This window comes from Equus przewalskii, chromosome 26 (genome assembly GCF_037783145.1).
Source record: "Equus przewalskii isolate Varuska chromosome 26, EquPr2, whole genome shotgun sequence".
Taxonomy (NCBI): domain Eukaryota; kingdom Metazoa; phylum Chordata; class Mammalia; order Perissodactyla; family Equidae; genus Equus; species Equus przewalskii.
In genome coordinates this window covers 31,160,743-31,184,682 of record NC_091856.1, presented here as the reverse complement: position 1 = coordinate 31,184,682, position 23,940 = coordinate 31,160,743, and the positions used below count along the sequence as shown (strand labels likewise).

The window sequence follows — 23,940 nt, the reverse complement described above, 5'->3', positions numbered from 1 at the left end:
TGCAGGCCTAGTCCCTGCTGCAGCACTGTGGTACCCCAACCTCTTTCTCGGGGCTGCTGCTCCTCCTGGCCCCTGCGAACCCTGGCGGCTGCTTCTCAGTCTGTCTGTCTGTTCCGTGCACACCTGGGGAGGGAAAAGTTGGCTCTCGGCTGAGGCCAAAGGCTGTTCTGAGAAACAGGGAAGGAATGGGCCTGTAGGCCAAAAAGGGTTGCTCCTTTGGAACACAGTAATGCTAAGTGAAAAATCAGTATACAAAATGGTAGGGAGAAAAAATGGTCGCTTCCGTCAGCTTCAGGAGGGCAGTCCCTATAGTTAGAGACGGACTCAGAGGACCCAAGGAGACAGATGCTACCAGCAAGAGCGAACCATGCCAGGTTCAGACCCCCCTCCCCCTGCCCCCCAAGTGGAGAGAGCAGGCTGAGCCTCCACCCAACCCCTCAGGAGGCCTGGAGTCCCTGGACGCTATACTCTAGCATTCTAGGATCGAGAAACATCACAGAATCTTAAAGCTTGTTGGGTGATTGAAAGCTCCTTTGTGCTAAGCCCCATTCTAGGCACTGAGGGACACAGCAGTGACCACAGACCCTATCCTCAGGGAGCTCAGTCAGGTGGGCCAGAACAGCAAGTAAATCAGCTAACGAAAGTGCGGGGACAAGTGTCCTTAGGGAGACATGCTTGGGGCTGTGGAGCACTGACGAGGGAACCCTGGCCCAGCTGCGAAGGTCACTTCCCTGGGATGGGTGGCATCCCAGTGAGACCTGATGGGTGAGGAGCAGCCAGCCCCGCGAGCTGTGGGAAGACCGTTCCAGACGCCGGAGCTGGAGGAGACGCGAAAGGAGATCAGGCCCAAGCTCCCTTTGCTCTCAGAGGAAAGGGCCTCCAAGCCTGGGGAGGGGCCTGAACAAGCGGCCAGTCCCAAGATCTGTCTAGGCTGTTGCCTGGGCTGCCGCGTCACCCAGGACCCCAGAGGCAGCCGGTGAGGGGAGGGAGGGTCACTCCGGCCTCATCCGTGCAGTGAAGAGGGGACACCCGGAAGGGTCGCCAGGGAAGCCAGGCGATGGTAAGAGGGCGCCGTCTCACAGCCAATCGAAATCCTCCCCATCCCTGCGGGCTTGGGCACCCCTCCTCCTTCCACCCCAGGAACGTTCTCTCCACTGTCCCCTCAACAGACAAATTAGGGCATCGGGACGAGGAAGTAGGACCCCCGGATCAGGGTTTCGGCTTCGCCACTGACTCGAGTTGTGATCTCCTGCAAGTCCTGGTCCCTCTCTGAGCCTCAATTTTCAAATGGGACTTCCGACCCCCCACCTCCATCCGCCACTGGCTTTTGGACTCTGGAATATTTAAAGATCGGTGGGGTTTTTTTGGAGCGAGTTAGACAGGACTGAAGCCACGAGTGCCAATCAGTCTGGGTTCCCAACTCCGTCCCCTTCCCTGCGGAGATTCGGAAACATCAAGTCCCACAATTCCATTGGGAGACTACATTTCCCGACATGCAAAGGCGAAGGCGGTGCCTACCTGTTTGGGTAACGTAGTCCTGGGCCGGCCTAAGGACTACGACTCCCAGTGTGCCCCGCGGCACAAGGCCAGAAGGGCCCGGATCCAGAACCGGACGTGGCTTGCCGCTCTGGTGCTGGAGGGCGGGTGAGATGGTGAGCTTAGGGCCGAGTGCTGGCGTTCGGGGGCGTTTAGGGGTGGGGTCCCGGGTCTGTTCAGGAGCCAGGGCTTAGGCAGTCGGAACCGGAATTGTTCCCCCGTCGGTCCGTCGTACGGATGAGAACGCCGAGGGGCGGCACTCTCTCTCCCAGCGGAGAAACTGATCCTAGTCAGTCGCGTCAGACACGTCAGTTGAGTGAACGGGAAGCTTAGAGCGTAATCAGGCTGCGACACCCGCCTCTGTTAGTGCCCCTGGATGGAGAGTCACTTCGTCAGTTGAGCCCTCCCTTTTCTCCAGGCCACGGGGACAGACCAGGTGGTGGGACTCGGGCTCGTCGCCGTTAGCCTGATCATCTTCACCTACTACACCGCCTGGGTGATTCTCTTGGTACGTGTGCTTGCCCCGCCCTCTCTCAGCTTCTCCCAACCCTGGATCTTGAAGCCGACTCCTGGCATCATTTAACTGTGCTAGTGCCTGCATATCTCGTGAAAGCTCCAGACCAGCGCTATGGGGAAGACGCTAGTGGCGTCCCCGTTTTATAAATCAGGCTGAGGCTCAGGGAGGAGGGTCGGGCCCAAGGTGGCATCGTTAACCGCTACACTGTAAGCCCTGTTCCTGATTTGCTTTGCCTTTGATGGGAGTTCTAGTCCTTCTGGTTATCCCGCTGGCTTCTGGGCATGACGAGTGCTAATGGAGTTTGTTGAGAGCCTGTAGCCTTTTTTTCTTGTGGGGAAACTTGTTGATTACTGCTTAAGAAGTGCAGTGTTCTCAGAAGGCAGAATCCTGCAGAACTTGGTATCCTTTGGAGAAAATATTAGTAAAGAAAACCTTGGAGCCCAGATTGGGAATCACTCAAGGATTCCTCAGGTACCCTTTGCCCCTGCGACGCTGTAAGGGCCTTAGGGCAAGTCCTTTGCCTTCTGTTCACTGCCAGGTCCCCTGCACCAACTTAGGGTGGGCACCAGACAAGTGCTCAGTAACAACTATTAAATAAATGAAGGAAGGAAGCAAACCAGGGCACCCAAAATGCCGTCATCTTAAAGAAAAGCAAATGCTGTCCCGTGCTTTGAATGGGGTCAGCCCCTGAGATGGAGGAGGTGGGATGTTTGGGCTGGGGGGCTTGGCAAGGCGAGGATGCTCATCAGAGCTCTGCCCTCGGTGGCAGCCATTCATCGACAGCCAGCATGTTATCCACAAGTATTTCCTGCCCCGAGCCTATGCTGTTGCCATCCCACTGGCCGCCGGCCTCCTGCTGCTCCTGTTTGTGGGTAAGTCATCACCCCCCTAACCCTGGGCAGAGTGTCTGGGGGTCCCCATGACCCTCTCCCACCCCTGAATGTGCTGCCACACTTTGGCACTTGCTGTACATCTGCTTGAGGCTCCTTGTCCCCAACTCACCCCCTGGGGTGTTCTTGTTCCCCCTCAGGGCTGCAAATCAGTCTCCCATGCCTCAGGCTCACTGGACTCAAACGGGATGTCTCCTTTCTTCCTGCTCCCTCTACCACTGCCATCCTCACTGCTCACACCTCAATCACCTCTCACCCCCTTGTCACCCTGGCTCATGATTCCTGCACCTCTCTGTCTCCCGTGGTTTAGTGGGTGGGCTTCCCCGGGGCGGGGACTGTGGCTTCATCATTACCGTGTCCTCAGCTCCCAGCACAGGCCTGGCCTGAGGTTCCTGGCACTGAGTGGCTCAAGAAAGTATGTGCTGAGTCAACAATCCGATAACTAGATGAGGGGTGGGTGGGGGGGTGATGGGTGTTGGGTGGGCAGGTAGGGAGGTGAACAGGTAGTGGATGAGTAGATGGGTAGTTGGGTGGATCTTGTTCCCCATAGAATCTGAAACACCAAATACAGCAAATTGCCTGCGGTAGGCACTCAGTAGGTGTTTATTGAATGAATGTAGGTGGATGTGTGGCTTGATGAATGACCAGGGAGATGACCAGGTGGCCTGGAGGGTGGTTGGGTAGGTGCTTGGCCCTGCGTGTGGGTCACTCCACCATGCTGTGCCCTGCTCAAGCCTCCCGGCAGCCTCGAGCCCGAATCTGACCTGGCCTTTCTGGTCTGTTTATTCCAGGAGTGTTCATCATTTATGTGCTGCTGAAGAACCAGAAGGTGACCAAAAAGACTCAGTGAAGGCCCAGCGGGGATGAGGCTGCAGCCCCCTCTCTGCCTCCCCTCCAGGGCAGGGCCCAAAGGTGGGGCCCCGCAGGACCGGTCCAGGTACTGCAGCCCCCTCAAGCCTGGCTGCCCTGCACACAGCCCTGTGTGCTGGAGCTGTTCAGGACTCACCCCGACTCACCAGAGCCCCTGCTCACACTGCCAGAAGCCAGGAGGGACGAGTACATGGAAGTCTCCCTCTCACCCACTCCGGCTCAGGGCCTGAAAGATGCTGGTCCTTCCCACCCCGCCTTCAGACTCCCTGTCACTTTTTCCTCTGGGTTCTCCCCTCTTGCCTCAGTTTCCCTCCTGTCACATGCTGATGTTGGACTTAGCAGGTTCTGAGGCAGCACGTGACCTATCCCCACATGTTCTGCTGACCTCTCTCCACATGTCCTGCTCCTCCCCGAAGGCAGCTTTCCCGGTCTAACAAGCCCCAGACCCCACAAGGACTTCTGGACCTGGAGAGCCTAGGAGGAGGACTGACAGGCCCCAGGACCACCCCCAGGCCTCAGGGCGCATTAGGGTGGCCACACCGGGCCCCCAAACCAACTGCTCCTCATGGAGGCCAGCCCCCTAGCCCCAGTGCTGGCCTACTGGGGAGGCCTGAACAATAAACATTGATGGTGTGTTCGTCTCTGTGTCATCCCTGACCAGGGGAGCCGGGCCGCTCGGGGGCTGGAGCTGGTCTGGGAGCCAGCCCCTGCATTGGTCTCAGGTTGGGAGACCCTGGTTCGTGCAGTGAGTGAGGGTGCCTGAGGTGCCTCGTGGATCATTCCTATGCTTGACCCGTGATAAAACAGGGCCCAGGACAGATATGGTTCTGGCCCAGTGCAGCTCACGGCTGGGGAGTGGGTAGAGGCGTGGTGATCTGCCAGACATCACATTAGCCTCCCCCTGCCTCCCCCGTGCCAGCCCAGCCAGCAGGCACTAGTATTTTACACACCTAAAGGCCAGCCCCCAAAGTGCAAACCTCTTGTCCATCTCTTGTCCCCAGCAGCCCACTTTGGCGTGGCTCTGAGCAGTGAGGGCTGCTCACTGAGCCAGCGCAGGGCTGGTTCCACTGTGTTCGGGTTTACTGATCTGGCACAGGCCCCAGCCCCCAGCAATCCCACTATGCCCTTCTGGGCAGCCAGGTCTCCCATTCACAGTGCCCAGTGTACACCTCCATCCGCCACAGCTTGATGGTCACTCTGCCTCCAGTTAGCAGAGGGGTCTCCGTCAGAGAACAGAGGCCAACTGCAGGTACACCTGCCCTGCCCTCGCTGCCCCACCCTCTCCGTGTCCTCCAGACCCCGCAGAGCTGCCCACCTGGGCTCTGGGTCCTGTCCTTCCCCTGCTATAGCAGGCACCTCATGTCACTGATGATGCCCCTCTCATGGGAACAGCCGCTGCTTCTCCCAGTATGCTCCAGGCTCCCACATAAAGGACCGTCCATCAGCCCAGTAATTCTGCCCAAGTCCCTCCCTGTCCCCTTCACAGCTGGACTTCCAAGGAGGGCGTCCACACCTGCTGCCTGCACTTCTCACCTCCGCTGTGCTCAGCATCTCTCCAGGAAGTCTGCACCCACTGAGACCACCGGTGCACGTGTCCTTGACCCCTCTGCCACATTTGGCCTGTGACCTTCCCCCGGATGCACCTTCCCACATGCTCTCTGGGTGTCTGTGGTGACCCGTTCTCCTCCTTCATGTCTCTCCCACTCCAGCTCCTCTGTTCTGCCATGAGAAGGTAGGCCCTCAGGTCACAGGCTGCCTCACCTCATACTCTTCCTAGGTAACTTCATCCCTACCCAGGCTCACCTCCAGCCCAGCCCTTTCCTGTGCTCCGATGCATTGCACATGCACCAGTCGCCCACCTGATGTCCTCATTGGGTGCTGTAATGACATCTCAAATTCATCCTTTCATGAGCTGAATTCTCAGACTTCACCCAAGTCTGGCCCTCATGCCCTGCCCCCTCTCATGACTGGCATCGTCCTGTGTCCCTGACCCCAGCCTGACACACATCGCTGACCCTGGCTTTCCTCTCCTAGCCCCATCCCCGAAATTCCGAATCCTGTCAATTCTCCCGTTTTCTCACTGCCCCTCCCCCCAGTAGTCACGTTCCTGACGCAAAGCCACCATCCTCCGCCCTGAGTTAGCAAAGCTTCCTCACTGCCCTCCCCCTGCCCACTCTGGCCCCCTCCAATCTGACAATGCACGACAACCAGTGCCTTTTGAAAACACGTGAGCATCTTTCTCACACACATAAAATGCCCCTCCGGGTTTCCACCCTCTCTCGACCATGGCCTACAGGAACCTGCATGCTCACTCGCTCACTGTCTCCTTCTCTCTCCAGCCACGCTGGTCTTTCTTTTCCTGGAACTCACCAAAACCCTTTGCACATCCTAAATCAGTTCAGCATATACTTATAGAACATTGGTTTGTGCCAGGCACTGAGTCAGGAAACCAGCCTGGCGTGGTTCCTATCCTGGCACTCCTTTTCTAGGGGAGAGATGGAAGAAACAAACAAGTGAACAAGACAGTCTCATTGTTAAGAGTGATGACAAAAATAAAGCAAGACGATGTGATCAAGAATGAGGGGAGGGATGCTTAGACGGGTGAGGCGATAAGATGGAATAAGGCAAATGAAAGCCTGGGGAAAAGGATTTCAACCAGAGGGAACAGCACCTGCAAAAGCCCGAGGTGTGAAAGAGTTTAGTGGCTAAGGAGCAGCAGGGCGCCCTTGTGGTGGTCGGGTGGGCGTAGTGAGGAGAGTAGTTTGAGATGGGGCTGGAGAGTGGGAAGATGGGCTTGGGGGCCATGGCGAGCGGGATGGATTTTGTTCCAGTGCCGCGAGAAGGCACTGGAGGTTTTAAGCATGACGGTGACATCATCCGATTCATGCTTTTAAAAGCTCACGCTGGGCAGCCGTGTTCCTCCCTCTCCCTCACCACTACATCCCTGGGGCCCAGCACTGCTCCCGGCCCATACTGAGTGTTCAAAACATGTGTTGAATGATACATGCCCTTGACTTCCTGTGTGACCTGGAGATAGTCACTTCTCTCTCTGGACCTTACTTTCCTCACCTGAAAGACAGTGGATGGGAATTTCACGCCAGAGTGAGTGGGCGGTACTGGATTTAAGTTCCCCGCCTCCTCAAGCGACCCCGAGACCCGAGTCCCCCACCCCTGGGGACCCTAATCAAAGCGCAGCGGCCCCGCCCCGCCCTGGACCGCGGTCCAAAGGATGCTGCAGGCTTAGGGGCGGGATCCGCAGGCGATGCCGGCGCCCCCGGCGCGGATTGGGTGCAGCCGTGGCAGGCACCGAGCGATTGGTCGGTCCAGAGGCAGGGGCGGGGCCTGGCTCCTGCTGCGGGGCGGCGGGGCGGCGGGGGACACGGCCAGAGGCCGGGAAGCTGCTACGCGGGCGATGGCCGCGCCGAGCCCGGGACCCCGCGAGGTAGGTGCGGGATCCGAGAGAAGACGGGAGAGGGAAGGGTTGGGGGACAGGAGCTGGGCCTCCCCTCCCAGTGCCGCACGGACACACCCCCATCCAAGCCCAGGAGGGGTCCTGCACTAGGCGGGACCAGGACACGCCCCACATGGGGCCGCAGGTAGGATGGGAGGAGTCTGGCGGGTATCCTCTGAGAGCTTCCTCAGTTGCCTCCTCGGCAAAATGGAGATGATAATAAAAGCTCCTCCTTCATAAGGCTGTTAGGAGGTCAAGCTCTCAGCCATTGCTGGCAGATGGGGGGCTCCCACTCTAATGGGTCAGCTGCCCTGAGCTCAGCCTCGTGCTGACCCTCCACGCTGGGCTAGAGGAATTCAGCATAGACAAGTGGAATAGATGACTGAGTCACCGGCATCAGGGCTCCTACTAAAGGGTTCCTGTGCATGGAGCTCACACTCAGCAGTAACAACAGTTAATACCTGCCATGAAGGAATTCTTATAGTTCTCATTTTACAGACAAGAAGATGGGGCACAGAAAGGTTAGGTGACTTACTTACCTAAGGTCACACAGCTGGTGAGAGACAGTCAGTCTTGGGCCAGGTGTGGCTGCAGAACCCACGTTCTGCCTACTGATAATAATAAGTATCACTCTATTTCGGGCGCTGACTGCATGCCAGGCACTGTGTGGCTGCTCCTCAGGAGACACAGAGAAGTGGGTGCTAGCATTCTCCATATTTTACAACTGAGGAAACTGAGGCAGAGAGAGATGAAAGGAAGGCTCACCAGTTGTGGAGGTGGGACTCAAATCCGGGTCTTTCCCCTCTGGGATGCTCATTGCCTCTCATGCCTCCTGCCACCAGGTCCTGGCCTCCTCCCCAGAGGCTGGATCCAGAGCAGCTGCTGCGGGTTCCAGCTCCCGTGGCCTCCTCTGGCGTCTACGGGACAAGCAGTCACGTCTAGGCCTGTTTGAGATTGACCCGGGGCATGAGCTGCACCAGATGACGTGTATGATGCAGGCAGGGCTGTGGGCTGCCACGCAGGTCTCCATGGACCACCCGCCCACAGTGAGTGGCCAACCTGTCCCGTGCACTGACAGCAAGACCAGACTGATGGCCTGTCCCGCTAATACTGCAGGGCTGGGGACTGGAGAGGGCTAGAGGGGGAGGAAGGTAGGGGCGTGGTGCAGGGAGGGAGGGACATTCTGGGGTAGGGGCTGGGGCCAGGAAGCCAGAAAGTCCAGGGTGCAGTGGGCGTGTGAGGAGCCCCCTGACCCAGAGAGTTGCAGTGTGACTCTAGATGGGCATCTGCCTCTCTTGGGCCTCAGTGTCCCCATCTGTATAATGGGTGGGAGGGATTGTACTCCTTGGTCTCTGAGGCCCTCCCAGCTCTGCCAGGTGTATGGCTGAGAAGGGACCCCACCCCCACTCCATCAGCCTGGCCCATCCTCCCTGGAGCTCAGGCTGGGGCCAGGCTGGCTCAGCAGAAAGGGTCACCCAGCTGCAAGCTCAGCAGCTGGATGGGTGGGTGAGCATGTGTGTTTGTGTGTGTGCACACGTGTGCACAGTGTGACCACATCCCACAGGCCAGTCCTGGCACAGGGACCTGGAGGTCCAGGGAGAGTGTAAGAGTCCTCTAAATCTCATCACCTGCTGAGAACCTTCCAGGGCTCCCCAACACTCAGCATGGCCTCAGGATCCTGTTGGTTCAAGCCCAAGGGCCAAGTGTCCAGCCTCGTTCACACTCCATCCCTCCCTTACTTGCTTCAGCCACTTGGGCCCTCCTTCCCTTCCTGGTGGCCACCAATGCTGTTCCCACTGTGATGAGCACCCGGCTCTTCCCCTCCACTATCCTTCAGATTTCAGCTTAGAAGTCACCTCCTCCAGGAAGCTTTCTCTCATCCTGCTCCTCCCAGGCCGAGTCAGGCAGATCCCCTGGCTTCAAGGCCATCCTCTGTTACTGGGATGGCATCCGGCTTCACTTGGCCAACATGTGTCTGAGCTCGTGTGCCGGGCTTGAACTGAGAGCCCGGTCCTTGGGACCCAGCAGTGGATGAGACACACCCAGGATCTGCCACACTCATTCTCATCCTCTTTCCAGCTTTGGGAGGGCCTGCGACCCATCGGCCCAACCCAGGCCCACCCAGAGTGGTCTCTGTTTGCTGGAGGAGTCCAAGTGGGGGAAGGGGGCGAGGCCAAGTGCAGGATGCTTGGAGCTGCTGGGGCTGGCAGTGGGGGTGGAGACCTGCCCTGAGCCCCTCTGCCCCTCCCTGTAGGGGCCGCCCACTGAGGAGGATTTCTCCCAGGTCCTGACCCAGGTTCACGAGGTAGGAAGCCCCCGACTGCTGCATGGAAGGGGGTGTGTACCCGTCTTAGCTCTCTTTCCTCAGTTTCCCCCTCAGGCAGTGGGAGCGATGGCTTGCCTCAGAGCCTTGCAGGAAGGGTGTGGTTACCCTGACCCCCTGGCACTAGGGCCAAGTGCACACACGTGGGCCCCTGTGGACGCTCTTGGGGCGGCTCTTCCTCCCCAGCAGGGCTTCGAGCTGGGCACCCTGGCTGGCCCGGCCTTCGCCCGGCTGCGGCGTTCCCTAGGCCTGGCGGACGAGGACTACCAGGCTGCGCTGGGCCCCGGCGGCCCCTACCTGCAGTTCCTCAGCACCTCCAAGAGCAAGGCCAGCTTCTTCCTGTCGTGAGCTGGCCGCAGGGGCGGGCGGGGAAGGGGTGGGAGTGGTGTTCCGGGCTGGTGGGGGGCGCTTGGGGCGAGAAACGGAACCGCCGGGTGAGGGAGGGTCAGGGCCAGATAGAGGTCAGATGGAGGAGGTGAGACGGAGGGGGAGGACGGGAGGCGAGAGGGGCGGTGGGGCGGCCGCTCCAGCCCGGCCTGGTCGGTGACCTCTCCCTCCCGCCCCCAGCCACGACCAGCGCTTCTTCCTGAAGACCCAGCGGCGCCGGGAGGTGCAGGTGCTGCTCGCCCACCTGCCCCGCTACGTGCAGCACCTGCAGCGGCACCCGCACTCTCTGCTCGCGCGGCTGCTGGGTACGGCCGGCCGGGACCCGGGACTGCGGGGCGGTGGGAGGAAGGGAGCGAGGAGCGCAGGGGGCCAGGGAGTGGGGCGACTCCCAGGACGGGCGCTCAGCCCAGGCCGGGTGGCGGGGAGCGGCCAGGAGGCGAGTCCGGCGGCGAGCAGCTTGCAGTGGGGGGCGGGTCCTAGGCCGCGATGTAGCGGGGAGAGCGGGGGCCGGGGGGCGGGGCCAAGATCTGGGGAGGAGGGCATTGGACAGTCCTGTCTGGAGGGTGTGTGGGCGGGGCCTTATCTCAGGACCCGCATATCTGGCACTAAGTCTGTAGGCGAGTGCAGGGGGGACAACCACCCAAACTGGGGAAGGGGTCTGGGGGCGCAGCCTGGAGGGGCGTGTCTCGAGAAGGAGACGTGGCCTGGAGCCCGGACTAGGGTAGGATGGGCCCGGGGTTGCCGAGTTTGGGGTCCCTCACCTGGCACCCTCTCGCCTTCCAGGAGTGCACAGTCTCCGGGTGGCCCAGGGAAAGAAGGTGGGTAAGGCGGAGGCGAGGGGGCCGGGCCGGAGGGGACGGCTGGAGGGTGAGATCCTGCCTCCCTCACTCCCTACCCCCATCCCCAGAAATACTTCATCATCATGCAGAGCGTCTTCTTTCCCGCCGGCCGCATCTCCGAGAGGTGAGTCGGCCTCGCAGGGCCCCGGCCCCACCCGGAATGTGCCCCCTGAAGCCCCCACGCTCCCTAGATGGCCGGCGAAACCGAGGCCCGGGGAGGAGAAGGGACGTTCCCAAGATCCCCCGATGGGTCGGAGACCGTGGTACCCCCGACCAGCATCTCTGAGAGCTCAGTATGCATTGGGCTCTGTGTTGAGCCATTTGCATTCATTAGCTTCTTTATTCCCAGAACAACTCTGAGGGATAGTTTTATCATCATCCGCATTTTTTAGATGAGAAACGGAGGCGGGGGAGGACCACACGCTGCTGTGTGAGGAGTAGGAATTCGAACCCAGCCTCTGACTGCACATTGCCCTGACTCTGCCGGCAAGCTCCCCACTAGTGCTCCAGGGCCAGGGCCTTCCTTCCAGCCGTCTTGGTGCTGCCCTCTAGGGTTGGACCCCTGTGTCTGGGACACCCCCAGGGATGACTGGGCCTAGACGCAGGCACAGGCAGGGGGAAAGCCTGGGCCGGCTTCCGGGCCTGAGTTCAAATCCCTACTCTGCCGTTTACGTACTGTGTGATCTTGGGCGAGTCAAAGGAACTCTCCGTGCCTTTTTCTTCATCTCTGACCTGGGACAGCAATGCAATGGGGCCGTGCTGAGGATATGAACAGTCACCCCGTGGAAGCTCTTGTTTCTTAGGATTACCTTGTGAGGCTCCCTGTGTGTCTCAAGTCTGTGCAGAGCTGAATTCTGCCGTCCTCCACTCCCTGCCTCTTAGGTATGACATCAAGGGCTGCGAGGTGAGCCGCTGGGTGGACCCGGCCCCGGAGGGCAGCCCCATAGTCCTGGTGCTGAAAGATCTCAACTTTGAGGGCAAGACTATCAACCTAGGTGAGCCACGGGGCGGTCACTGCCTGCTCTTCCTCCATTCAAGGTGAAGTTAGAAGGGAGTCCCCTGCACTACCCCGTGCCTGAGTCATTAAGAGCCCAGGTTCTGGAGTCAAGCAGAGCAGCGTTCAATTCCTACCCCCACGACTTACTAGCTGGGTGACCAAGGCTCCTTACAGCTGAGTTTCCTCATCTGTGAAATGGGACAGTAATGGCACCTGCCCTCCTGGGGCAGATGCATATGGAGCCCTCAGCACCTTGCCCGGCACATGATGAGAACTCAAGTGGGGGCACTGATGCTCCGGCAGGGCCCCAGCGGAGCTGGTTCCTCCGCCAGATGGAACTGGACACTGCCTTCCTCCGGGAGCTCAACGTGCTGGATTACAGCCTCCTGATGGCCTTCCAGCGGCTCCACGAGGATGAGAAGGGCCTGGGCAGTAGCCTCATCTTCCGCACAGTCAGGTGGGCCCCCGACAGGAATGAGGTGATGAGAGCATGGAAAACACAGATGGTGAGGTGGGGGGACAGCGCAGGCAAAGGCTGGGAGACTGGAAAGTGCGTGTTTGTATGTGTGTGTGTGTGTGTGTGTGTGTATGTGTCGGGGGCTGGTGAAGCCTGGCTGGCAGGGGTAGCGGGCACAGGTGGACCACAGCTCAGGGGAAAAGACAGGTGAGATCCGGCTGGATAAGGGCTTCAATGACGATTTGAAAAATCTGCTCATTTTCTAGAAGGGGATGTGGAGCCATTGGAGGTTTCAGACCTATTTAATTTTTGCCTCAGAAAGAGCCCTTGCCCCTTAACTCTGCCATTCCACTCCTAGGATGCTGAGGTCATCCCCACTGTGCCCATCATCATGTTGGGATGGGTGTGGCTTGGGCAGAATCCAGGGTAATGGCTCCCCACACAACCCATGGCTGGGCTGGGCACGTCCTGACCAGATGGTGGAATGCCTGCCATGGGGCAGAGAACCCCGCAAGTCTGCCCATCCAAGCTAGGTCAGCTTCTCCCTTACCCTCTGTCCCCAGCAGGCGCCTAGATCATGGCTGTCATTCAGCCTGTAAGCCCGAGTTTGCATGTAATGGTTATCTTATTGAAATATTGCCATGCTGGCCGGTCAATAGCCACTGTCTCAGCCCCGCCCTCACCCAGTTCCAAGCCCCCATTCAGAACACACTCCCTCCCACCTCTTCCTCATCCATGTTAACCCTGACACCACAGAGTACCAGCGCCTTGCTCAGGCTCCCACACCACTGGGTTCTGATTGGTTGGTGCCTGGGAGGGGCTTGTCTCTCATTGACTTACTTCCTTGGGTAAGGCAGGAATAAACCCCTTTAGCCACCCCACCCTCCAACCCCCCACCTCCCTCCCACCCCCAGGAGGACAGTGTTAGGGAATTGCACTTGCTTCTGGCTGGGACTGGGGGCCCAGCCAAAGGCATCTTCTGATTTGGAATACATTTTGAGGCAACAAAACACAGCATCTGCAAAGTGGAATTGGACTTTTTTCACAAGGTTTCAGCTCTGCCCCCTGAAACGTCCAGGATTGGATGACTCCGAATAGAAGCTTGGGAAATACCCAAATACCAGTGTGTGACCCACTGCTCTAGACCAGCGCTACCCAATAAAGATGCAACGAGAGGGCCGGCCTGCTGGTGCGGTGGTTGAGTCCACACGTTCTGCTTCCGCGGCTGGGGTTTGCCGGATCCCAGGTGCACACCTATGCACCGCTTGTCAAGCCATGCTATGGCAGGTGTCCCACATATAAAGTAGAGGAAGATGGACACGGATGTTAGCTCAGGGACAGTCTTCCTCAGCAAAAAGAGGAGGATTGGCAGCAGATGTTAGCTCAGGGCTAATCTTCCTCAAAAAAAAAAAAAAAAGCAATCGGAGGCACACGTGCAGTTTTACATTTTCTAGTAGCATGTTTAAAAAAGTAAAGAGAAATAGGTAAGAGAATTTCCATAATATATTTTATTTACTCAATACATCCAAAATTTTATCATGTCATCATCTAATCAATATAAACATCTATGAGATATTTTACATTCTTTGTCTCATTCTGTCTTGGACAATGACATTCAGTATGTATTTTACACTTCCCTGCATCTCAATTGGGACTGGCAACATTTAAGTGCTCAATGGCCACATGCGGCTAGTGCAGCCCCTGAGCATCAACCACCTTTTACTCAGCCTCCCAGCTTATCTGACTTCACAGCCTGGCACACAGGCGGTGTGGGAATGAGCAAAGGAAGGGCAGGGTCAGCGTAGAGCACCGCCGAGGGGCAGCCTCGCAGGGTCCATTGGCTGGGGCCCCCTGGAGGAGGCGGCAGCCTCACCCTCCTGTCGGTGCCCAGGTCTGTGCGAGGGATCCAGAGCCCGGAGGAGTCGGGAGCCCAGAACCGTCGGCTGCTACCCGACGCCCCCAACGCCCTGCACATCGTGGATGGGCCGGAGCAACGCTATTTCCTGGGCCTCGTGGACCTCGTCACGGTCTACGGGCTCCGCAAGCGGCTGGAGCACCTATGGAAGACGCTGCGCTACCCGGGCCGGACCTTTTCCACCGTCAGCCCAGCTTGCTACGCCCGTCGCCTCTGCCAGTGGGCGGAGGCGCACACCGAGTGACCGGCGCCGGGCCGCTCTCCCCATCTGGACAATGGGCGCACGCCCGGAACGCCGGTTCCAGCCTGGCCAGGGCAGCGGGTTGGGCTCCCCTCGCCGGCTGTTCCTCCCGTTGGCCTCCAGAGGGCGGTGTCCGCTCACTAATACGACGGCGACACAGCCTCATTTGACGGTGATGCTGTGCCCGGCACTGTGCCAGGGACTCCCCCACATTAGCTCATTTTATCCTCAAAAAATGCTATTATTCTCTTTTTACAGACCATGAAATGGAGGCTCAGGGGGTGAAGGGACTGAGCAAGATCATTCAGCAATAAAAGCTGGAACCAGGACTCAACTATGCCTTTTGGACTCAGGAGCCTGTATTCTTGCCCACGAGCTCCCGCAGCCTGTCCCCATGCTCTGGGGAAGCAGGGAGACTGAAGGCTCCAGCCCAGCCCCCTGGAGCCATCCAGATGGGGAAACTGAGGCCCAGAGACTTTAAGGGGCTTATGCACGGGTAAGTGGCAAGGCCAGCCTGAGAACCCAGGTTTCCCAACCCCTTGCCCCTGGCTCAAGCAGGGCCCACTGGCCTCCGTCTGGGGTGGCCCCCTGGCTCCTGTCCCTCTAGGGATGCAGGTGGGAGAAGGTGGGGTGTTGGGGGGAGCCTGCAGCTCTGGGAGGCACTATGTTGGAGTCCACTATGGATCTTGAGTAAGCTCTACCCTCCTCTGGGAGTCACTTTTCTCATCTGTGAAATGACAGCAGGGGTTGGTGGTCAGACCAAGGGCGCTGGCCACACAGACATCACTGGGAACAGAGCAGAGCAAAGTGGCTCCACAGCCCCTGATCCTTCCTTCTCCCTCCTCTAGGAAACTCCAGCCGGGCCTCTGACCCCCGTCCAATCCGACCATGCCCAAGCCGTCCTTTCCTCTGGGGCCTGGCTGTGTGACCTGGGCAAGGTGCTAAACCTGTCTGTGCCTCAGTGGTCTAATCTGTAAAAGTGAAAGGATGAAAACGGACCTCATTAACGCATTAAATATTCATTGAGCACCTGCTATGTGACAGGCCCTCTGCTGGGTGATGGGGACCTGGGGGTGGAGCAAGATGCAGAGTCCACCTTCACAGAACTCACAGTCCAGAGGGGAGGGGTCTTTACAAAAGCAACCGGGTGTGACAAAGCCTCGTGAAGGAGCGTGGGGCCCTGGAGCTCAGGGAAGGGGCCCCCGCCTAATTACTGGATGGCTGTGTCCTCTAAGCTGAGACCAGAAGAGTCAGGTGCAGCCCTGGGAGGGTTCCAGGCCGAGGGCATAGCAAAGGTCCGGGGTGAGGGAGAGCCTGGCATTTGAGAGAAAGAAACATTTCCCTGCGGCTGGAGTTCAGAGTGGGTGGGAACAGCGTGGTGGGGGGCTTTCTGGGCCAAGAGCTGACCCCCAGGACTGGAGGACTCTGGACCTCGGGAAAGCTGCTCAGCTACACCAAACACTGCCACCCCATCAGCCTTTGAGAAAACGAAAAATGGCTGATGGGGAAGGGAGAGGAAAGGGATAGCTTATGCTGCAGGGCTGGAGGGTGGGTTCCTAGAAAATAGACTGTTGACCTCACCCCCAGTCGTCTGGGTGACCTTGGGTGGTTGCTCAGCCTCTCTGAGCTGGCACAAGCCATGGAGAATTTCTTGTTTGGGCTCAGCAGGAAGCTGAGACATGGAGTGCGTTAAGCCTGGGGGCCCACAGGAGGGTGAGGCTACCGCCTCCTCCAGGGGGCCCCAGACAATGGGCCCTGCCAGGCTGCCCTCGGTGGCGCTCTGAGCTGACCCTGCCCTTCCTTTGCTCATTCCAACACCTCCTGTGTGCCAGGCTGTGAGGTCAGATAAACCGGGAGGCTGAGTAAAGGGTAGTAGGTGGAGGAGGGTGGGGGGAGGAAGCTCGGCAGGACCTTTGGGCCTCGGTTTCCCTGGAGTCTGGATCCGACAAGGCTGCCAGAGCCCCAGAGTCCTGCGCTCACAGAAGGGGACGGCTCAGCCCCACCCCTCTGGGTCTCTGGCAGTAGGCTGAGGTCAGGCCTGAGGCTGGAGAGGGAAGTGACTCATCCAAGATCTCACAGGGCCCAGGACTCCTGGCTCTCCTAACTTGCTCATTCCACAGACGTTACCTAGCCCGTAGGGTGTGCCAGGCGCTGTGCAGGCACTGGGAAAGCCCCGAGAACATGACTGGCCGGACTGCCCACATGGAGCTTAAAGTCCAGTGGGCAGGTGGACCACAAATGAGAAAACCACTTAATACATGGGGTGCTTCAGAGTGTGGCAAGTTCCATGAAAAAGATAAGTCAAGGTGGGACTCGAGGGATGGGGGTGCAGCGTTGGACACGATGGTTGGAGGGGGACTTTCTGAGGAGGTGACATTTGAGTTGCATGACCAGGAGCCAGCCATGTGAATGGACCAGTCAAGGGGCAGAGGATACTGCAAGTGCAAAGGTCCTGAGGTAGGAATGAGCTTTAGTGTGATTGGGGGCCAGAAGGGTGGCCAGGGTGGGCAAACAGTGATTAAGAAGGAGGCAGGAGTCCAGACTGTGCAGGGCCTTGAAGGTCTAGGTGAGAAGAGTGGGTTTTTTCCAAAACCAAACTGAGGAGCTACATCTGAGGCTGCCGGCCTTCCCAGTCTCAATTCCACTGGGGATGTTTGATCCTCCTCTGCTCCGGGAGCCCGGGACATTGGGGCACGCCCCTGTCTCCACGTGGCTCTAGCAAGGAGGGGTTGCCTCTCTGGGGAAGGACTCGTCACCTCACCAGCCATTGTGGGTGATGGATGAATCCACAGGGGACTCCTCACCACGGTCCCCTGGGGTTGGGTCTATGAGGAGAGAGACTTGAAGGGTGAGGACTTGGCGGGGGGAGCGCCAAGAGGCTCTGGTGTTGGGGACCCACCGTGTGCCTTGCCTTGTGTGAACGAGGGCCCGTGAGAGAGACTGACCTTGGACCACTACCTGTGAGGTGTGCCCAGCTGGGGTGGGGGAGACAAGGAAGGCTTATGCTCAGAGGGGTCCCTGGGGGCAGGGCCATGTGGGCAGCTCCCCGTCCCCACCCCCAACAGGATGGGGAGAGGCATGGAGGGAAGCAGCAGCCCTGGGGTCTTGGCTTTGCTCCTGCAGGACAGTAGCCTTGGCACATCTCTGAGCCAGGAGTGGATACCCAATACAGTTGAAATGGGGCCAGAGCAGGAGCCCAGGCTAGTCCCCAGGCCAGGGCCCTCTGGAGGGAGGTGGGGGTGATGGGGGTGGGAAGATGAACTTTCTGGCCCAGGCAGCCTTTTGTGGAAAAAACCCTGAGACAGGAAGTTTGCTCTTACCTCACCACAGGCCCGCCCCTCCCTACTGCCCCATATCTGCCCCTTCAACCCTTTCTGGCCCCTGAGTTTGAAATCCCTGAGGGACCTGGTCTGAGCCTTCAAATGGGACCCATTTCAGCATCCGCAGGGGCCCTGCACTGGCTCGGCTTCCATTTGGAGGACTCCTCAGGGCATTTGGGAGGTGACAGTAAGTGGTCAGAGCCCCGGCTGTGCCGTGAGAGTGCCCAGGGTTCGAATCCTGACTGTCCCACGAGCTGCCCCTCCACTCTCTCACGCGGCGGGAAGCGCTGTTGTTAACCCCACTTGATCGAGGAGAAAAACAGCTCAAGTAAAGGTCACAGGGCCAGCGAGAGGCCAGGTTGCTAGAAAAAATATAGGACGACCAGTTAAATGGGAATTTCAGGTTTTTAATATAAGTATTCGTTGTTTATCTGAAATACCAATTTAACTGCGCGTCCTGTATTTAACTTGCTAAATCTCCCACCCCACCAAGAGGAGACAGCAGGCCGAGCCTCCACGCAATCCCTCAGGAGGCCTGGAGTCCCTGGACGCTATACTCTAGCATTCCAGGATTGAGAAACATCACAGAATCTTAAAGCATGTTGGGTGATTGAAAGCTCCTTTGTGCCAAGCCCCATTCTAGGCACTGAGGACACAGCAGTGACCACAGACCCTATCCTCAGGGAGCTCAGTCAGGTGGGCCAGAACAGCAAGTAAATCAGGTAACGAAAATGCGGGGACAAGTGTCCTTAGGGAGACATGCTTGGGGCTGTGGAGCACTGACGAGGGAACCCTGGCCCAGCTGCGAAGGTCGCTTCCCTGGGATGGGTGGCATCCCAGTGAGACCTGATGGGTGAGGAGCAGCCAGCCCCGCGAGCTGTGGGAAGACCGTTCCAGACGCCGGAGCTGGAGGAGACGCGAAAGGAGATCAGGCCCAAGCTCCCTTTGCTCTCAGAGGAAAGGGCCTCCAAGCCTGGGGAGGGGCCTGAACAAGCGGCCAGTCCCAAGAACTGTCTAGGCTGTTGCCTGGGCTGCCGCGTCACCCAGGACCCCAGAGGCAGCCGGTGAGGGGAGGGAGGGTCACTCCGGCCTCATCCGTGCAGTGAAGAGGGGACACCCGGAAGGGTCGCCAGGGAAGCCAGGCGATGGTAAGAGGGCGCGCCTCTCACAGCCAATCGAAATCCTCCCCATCCCTGCGGGCTCGGGCACCCCTCCTCCTTCCACCCCAGGAACGTTCTCTCCACTGTCCCCTCAACAGACAAATTAGGGCATCGGGACGAGGAAGTAGGACCCCCGGATCAGGGTTTCGGCTTCGCCACTGACTCGAGTTGTGATCTCCTGCAAGTCCTGGTCCCTCTCTGAGCCTCAATTTTCAGATGGGACTTCCGACCCCCACCTCCATCCCCCTCTGGCTTTCGGACTCTGGAATATTTAAAGATCGGTGGGGTTTTTTTGGAGCGAGTTAGACAGGATTGAAACCACAAGTGCCAATCAGTCTGGGTTCCCAACTCCGTCCCCTTCCCTCCGGAGATTTAGGAACACAATTCCATTGGGAGACTACATTTCCCGACATGCAAAGGCGAAGGCGGTGCCTACCTGTTTGGGTAACGTAGTCCTGGGCCGGCCTAAGGACTACGACTCCCAGCGTGCCCCGCGGCACAAGGCCAGAAGGGCCCGGATCCAGAACCGGACGTGGCTTGCCGCTCTGGTGCTGGAGGGCGGGTGAGATGGTGAGCTTAGGGCCGAGTGCTGGCGTTCGGGGGCGTTTAGGGGTGGGGTCCCGGGTCTGTTCAGGAGCCAGGGCTTAGGCAGTCGGAACCGGAATTGTTCCCCCGTCGGTCCGTCGTACGGATGAGAACGCCGAGGGGCGGCACTCTCTCTCCCAGCGGAGAAACTGATCCTAGTCAGTCGCGTCAGACACGTCAGTTGAGTGAACGGGAAGCTTAGAGCGTAATCAGGCTGCGACGCCCGCCTCTGTTAGTGCCCCTGGATGGAGAGTCACTTCGTCAGTTGAGCCCTCCCTTTTCTCCAGGCCACGGGGACAGACCAGGTGGTGGGACTCGGGCTCGTCGCCGTTAGCCTGGTCATCTTCACCTACTACACCGCCTGGGTGATTCTCTTGGTACGTGTGCTTGCCCCGCCCTCTCTCAGCTTCTCCCAACCCTGGATCTTGAAGCCGACTCCTGGCATCATTTAACTGTGCTAGTGCCTGCATATCTCGTGAAAGCTCCAGACCAGCGCTATGGGGAAGACGCTAGTGGCGTCCCCGTTTTATAAATCAGGCTGAGGCTCAGGGAGGAGGGTCGGGCCCAAGGTGGCATCGTTAACCGCTACACTGTAAGCCCTGTTCCTGATTTGCTTTGCCTTTGATGGGAGTTCCAGTCCTTCTGGTTATCCCGCTGGCTTCTGGGCATGACGAGTGCTAATGGATTTTGTTGAGAGCCTGTAGCCTTTTTTTCTTGTGGGGAAACTTGTTGATTACTGCTTAAGAAGTGCAGTGTTCTCAGAAGGCAGAATCCTGCAGAACTTGGTATCCTTTGGAGAAAATATTAGTAAAGAAAACCTTGGAGCCCAGATTGGGAATCACTCAAGGATTCCTCAGGTACCCTTTGCCCCTGCGACGCTGTAAGGGCCTTAGGGCAAGTCTTTTGCCTTCTGTTCACTGCCAGGTCCCCTGCACCAACTTAGGGTGGGCACCAGACAAGTGCTCAGTAACAACTATTAAATAAATGAAGGAAGGAAGCAAACCAGGGCACCCAAAATGCCGTCATCTTAAAGAAAAGCAAATACTGTCCCGTGCTTTGAATGGGGTCAGCCCCTGAGATGGAGGAGGTGGGATGTTTGGGCTGGGGGGCTTGGCAAGGCGAGGATGCTCATCAGAGCTCTGCCCTCGGTGGCAGCCATTCATCGACAGCCAGCATGTCATCCACAAGTATTTCCTGCCCCGAGCCTATGCTGTTGCCGTCCCACTGGCCGCCGGCCTCCTGCTGCTCCTGTTTGTGGGTAAGTCATCACTCCCCCACCCTGGGCAGAGTGTCTGGGGGTCCCCGTGACCCTCTCCCACCCCTGAATGTGCTGCCACACTTTGGCACTTGCTGTACATCTGCTTGAGGCTCCTTGTCCCCAACTCACCCCCTGGGGTGTTCTTGTTCCCCCTCAGGGCTGCAAATCAGTCTCCCATGCCTCAGGCTCACTGGACTCAAACGGGATGTCTCCTTTCTTCCTGCTCCCTCTACCACTGCCATCCTCACTGCTCACACCTCAATCACCTCTCACCCCCTTGTCACCCTGGCTCATGATTCCTGCACTTCTCTGTCTCCCGTGGTTTAGTGGGTGGGCTTCCCCGGGGCGGGGACTGTGGCTTCATCATTACCATGTCCTAAGCTCCCAGCACAGGCCTGGCCTGAGGTTCCTGGCACTGAGTGGCTCAAGAAAGTATGTGGCTGAGTCAACAATCCGATAACTAGATGAGGGGTGGGTGGGGGGGTGATGGGTGTTGGGTGGGCAGGTAGGGAGGTGAACAGGTAGTGGATGAGTAGATGGGTAGTTGGGTGGATCTTGTTCCCCATAGAATCTGAAACACCAAATACAGCAAATTGCCTGCGGTAGGCACTCAGTTGGTGTTTGTTGAATGAATGTAGGTGGATGTGTGGCTTGAGGAATGACCAGGGAGATGACCAGGTGGCCTGGAGGGTGGTTGGGTAGGTGCTTGGCCCTCCGTGTGGGTCATTCCACCATGCTGTGCCCTGCTCAAGCCTCCCCGGCAGCCTCGAGCCCGAATCTGACCTGGCCTTTCTGGTCTGTTTATTCCAGGAGTGTTCATCATTTATGTGCTGCTGAAGAACCAGAAGGTGACCAAAAAGACTCAGTGAAGGCCCAGCGGGGATGAGGCTGCAGCCCCCTCTCTGCCTCCCCTCCAGGGCAGGGCCCAAAGGTGGGGCCCCGCAGGACCGGTCCAGGTACTGCAGCCCCCTCAAGCCTGGCTGCCCTGCACACAGCCCTGTGTGCTGGAGCTGTTCAGGACTCACCCCGACTCACCAGAGCCCCTGCTCACACTGCCAGAAGCCAGGAGGGACGAGTACATGGAAGTCTCCCTCTCACCCACTCCGGCTCAGGGCCTGAAAGATGCTAGTCCTTACCACCCCGCCTTCAGACTCCCTGTCACTTTTTCCTCTGGGTTCTCCCCTCTTGCCTCAGTTTCCCTCCTGTCACATGCTGATGTTGGACTTAGCAGGTTCTGAGGCAGCACGTGACCTATCCCCACATGTTCTGCTGACCTCTCTCCACATGTCCTGCTCCTCCCCGAAGGCAGCTTTCCCGGTCTAACAAGCCCCAGACCCCACAAGGACTTCCGGACCTGGAGAGCCTAGGAGGAGGACTGACAGGCCCCAGGACCACCCCCAGGCCTCAGGGCGCATTAGGGTGGCCACACCGGGCCCCAAACCAACTGCTCCTCATGGAGGCCAGCCCCCTAGCCCCAGTGCTGGCCTACTGGGGAGGCCTGAACAATAAACATTGATGGTGTGTTCGTGTCTGTGTCATCCCTGACCAGGGGAGCCGGGCCGCTCGGGGGCTGGAGCTGGTCTGGGAGCCAGCCCCTGCATTGGTCTCAGGTTGGGAGACCCTGGTTCGTGCAGTGAGTGAGGGTGCCTGAGGTGCCTCGTGGATCATTCCTATGCTTGACCCGTGATAAAACAGGGCCCAGGACAGATATGGTTCTGGCCCAGTGCAGCTCACGGCTGGGGAGTGGGTAGAGGCGTGGTGATCTGCCAGACATCACATTAGCCTCCCCCCTGCCTCCCCCGTGCCAGCCCAGCCAGCAGGCACTAGTATTTTACACACCTAAAGGCCAGCCCCCAAAGTGCAAACCTCTTGTCCATCTCTTGTCCCCAGCAGCCCACTTTGGCGTGGCTCTGAGCAGTGAGGGCTGCTCACTGAGCCAGCGCAGGGCTGGTTCCACTGTGTTCGGGTTTACTGATCTGGCACAGGCCCCAGCCCCCAGCAATCCCACTGTGCCCTTCTGGGCAGCCAGGTCTCCCATTCACAGTGCCCAGTGTACACCTCCATCCGCCACAGCTTGATGGTCACTCTGCCTCCAGTTAGCAGAGGGGTCTCCGTCAGAGAACAGAGGCCAACTGCAGGTACACCTGCCCTGCCCTCGCCTGCCCCACCCTCTCCGTGTCCTCCAGACCCCGCAGAGCTGCCCACCTGGGCTCTGGGTCCTGTCCTTCCCCTGCTATAGCAGGCGCCTCATGTCACTGATGATGCCCCTCTCATGGGAACAGCCGCTGCTTCTCCCAGTATGCTCCAGGCTCCCACATAAAGGACCGTCCATCAGCCCAGTAATTCTGCCCAAGTCCCTCCCTGTCCCCTTCACAGCTGGACTTCCAAGGAGGGCGTCCACACCTGCTGCCTGCACTTCTCACCTCCGCTGTGCTCAGCATCTCTCCAGGAAGTCTGCACCCACTGAGACCACCGGTGCACGTGTCCTTGACCCCTCTGCCACATTTGGCCTGTGACCTTCCCCCGGATGCACCTTCCCACATGCTCTCTGGGTGTCTGTGGTGACCCGTTCTCCTCCTTCATGTCTCTCCCACTCCAGCTCCTCTGTTCTGCCATGAGAAGGTAGGCCCTCAGGTCACAGGCTGCCTCACCTCATACTCTTCCTAGGTAACTTCATCCCTACCCAGGCTCACCTCCAGCCCAGCCCTTTCCTGTGCTCCGATGCATTGCACATACACCAGTCACCCACCTGATGTCCCCATTGGGTACTGTAATGGCATCCTTTCATGAGCTGAATTCTCAGACTTCACCCAAGTCTGGCCCTCATGCCCTGCCCCCTCTCATGACTGGCATCGTCCTGTGTCCCTGACCCCAGCCTGACACACATCGCTGACCCTGGCTTTCCTCTCCTAGCCCCATCCCCGAAATTCCGAATCCTGTCAATTCTCCCGTTTTCTCACTGCCCCTCCCCCCAGTAGTCACGTTCCTGACGCAAAGCCACCATCCTCCGCCCTGAGTTAGCAAAGCTTCCTCACTGCCCTCCCCCTGCCCACTCTGGCCCCCTCCAATCTGACAATGCACGACAACCAGTGCCTTTTGAAAACACGTGAGCATCTTTCTCACACACATAAAATGCCCCTCCGGGTTTCCACCCTCTCTCGACCATGGCCTACAGGAACCTGCATGCTCACTCG

General features: G+C 58.6%; 3 protein-coding genes across 9 annotated transcripts; all 3 read left to right on the top strand.

Annotated features, from left to right (window-relative positions):
- Positions 1-1,176: 1,176 nt before the first annotated feature.
- On the top strand, positions 1,177-4,450 carry LOC139079694 (dolichol phosphate-mannose biosynthesis regulatory protein). The gene is made up of 4 exons (XM_070596207.1): positions 1,177-1,652; positions 1,955-2,044; positions 2,823-2,925; positions 3,735-4,450. Exons 1-4 carry the CDS (start codon positions 1,650-1,652, stop codon positions 3,791-3,793), a joined length of 255 nt encoding a protein of 84 aa, XP_070452308.1. The 5' UTR covers positions 1,177-1,649; the 3' UTR covers positions 3,794-4,450.
- Positions 4,451-7,163: 2,713 nt separating this feature from the next.
- LOC103546146 (phosphatidylinositol 4-phosphate 5-kinase-like protein 1) lies at positions 7,164-15,459 on the top strand. 7 transcript variants are annotated; one of them, XR_011533547.1, is made up of 11 exons: positions 7,164-7,255; positions 8,107-8,310; positions 9,519-9,569; positions 9,774-9,931; positions 10,155-10,279; positions 10,758-10,792; positions 10,882-10,937; positions 11,696-11,808; positions 12,114-12,267; positions 14,682-14,919; positions 15,272-15,459. XR_011533547.1 is itself a non-coding variant. In XM_070596200.1 (10 exons), the coding sequence occupies exons 1-10, from the start codon at positions 7,226-7,228 to the stop codon at positions 14,424-14,426; spliced, it is 1,194 nt and encodes a 397-aa protein (XP_070452301.1). In that variant the 5' UTR covers positions 7,164-7,225; the 3' UTR covers positions 14,427-14,595. The 7 variants fall into 7 exon arrangements, 2 of the variants coding, with proteins under 2 accessions (XP_070452301.1, XP_070452302.1); XR_011533544.1 differs by lacking the exon at positions 12,114-12,267 and having other exon boundaries at positions 9,777-9,931; positions 14,159-14,919; XR_011533543.1 differs by lacking the exon at positions 12,114-12,267 and having other exon boundaries at positions 14,159-14,919.
- Positions 15,460-19,374: 3,915 nt separating this feature from the next.
- LOC103550843 (dolichol phosphate-mannose biosynthesis regulatory protein) lies at positions 19,375-22,271 on the top strand. The gene is made up of 4 exons (XM_008519954.2): positions 19,375-19,473; positions 19,776-19,865; positions 20,644-20,746; positions 21,557-22,271. The coding sequence occupies exons 1-4, from the start codon at positions 19,471-19,473 to the stop codon at positions 21,613-21,615; spliced, it is 255 nt and encodes an 84-aa protein (XP_008518176.2). The 5' UTR covers positions 19,375-19,470; the 3' UTR covers positions 21,616-22,271.
- The last annotated feature ends 1,669 nt before the right edge of the window (positions 22,272-23,940 follow it).

What these genes read in the sequence shown, in the direction of transcription:
- LOC139079694 (XM_070596207.1), top strand. An exon ending in CCGCCTGGGTGATTCTCTTG is followed by an intron (nt 2,045 to 2,822) that starts GTACGTGTGCTT and finishes CCTCGGTGGCAG; the next exon opens with CCATTCATCGACAGCCAGCA. An exon ending in CCTGCTGCTCCTGTTTGTGG is followed by an intron (nt 2,926 to 3,734) that starts GTAAGTCATCAC and finishes TGTTTATTCCAG; the next exon opens with GAGTGTTCATCATTTATGTG.
- LOC103546146 (XM_070596200.1), top strand. Translation starts at nt 7,226, where the DNA reads ATGGCCGCGCCGAGCCCGGGACCCCGCGAG. An exon ending in TCTGCTCGCGCGGCTGCTGG is followed by an intron (nt 10,280 to 10,757) that starts GTACGGCCGGCC and finishes CTCGCCTTCCAG; the next exon opens with GAGTGCACAGTCTCCGGGTG. An exon ending in GGGTGGCCCAGGGAAAGAAG is followed by an intron (nt 10,793 to 10,881) that starts GTGGGTAAGGCG and finishes CCCCATCCCCAG; the next exon opens with AAATACTTCATCATCATGCA.
- LOC103550843 (XM_008519954.2), top strand. An exon ending in CCGCCTGGGTGATTCTCTTG is followed by an intron (nt 19,866 to 20,643) that starts GTACGTGTGCTT and finishes CCTCGGTGGCAG; the next exon opens with CCATTCATCGACAGCCAGCA. An exon ending in CCTGCTGCTCCTGTTTGTGG is followed by an intron (nt 20,747 to 21,556) that starts GTAAGTCATCAC and finishes TGTTTATTCCAG; the next exon opens with GAGTGTTCATCATTTATGTG.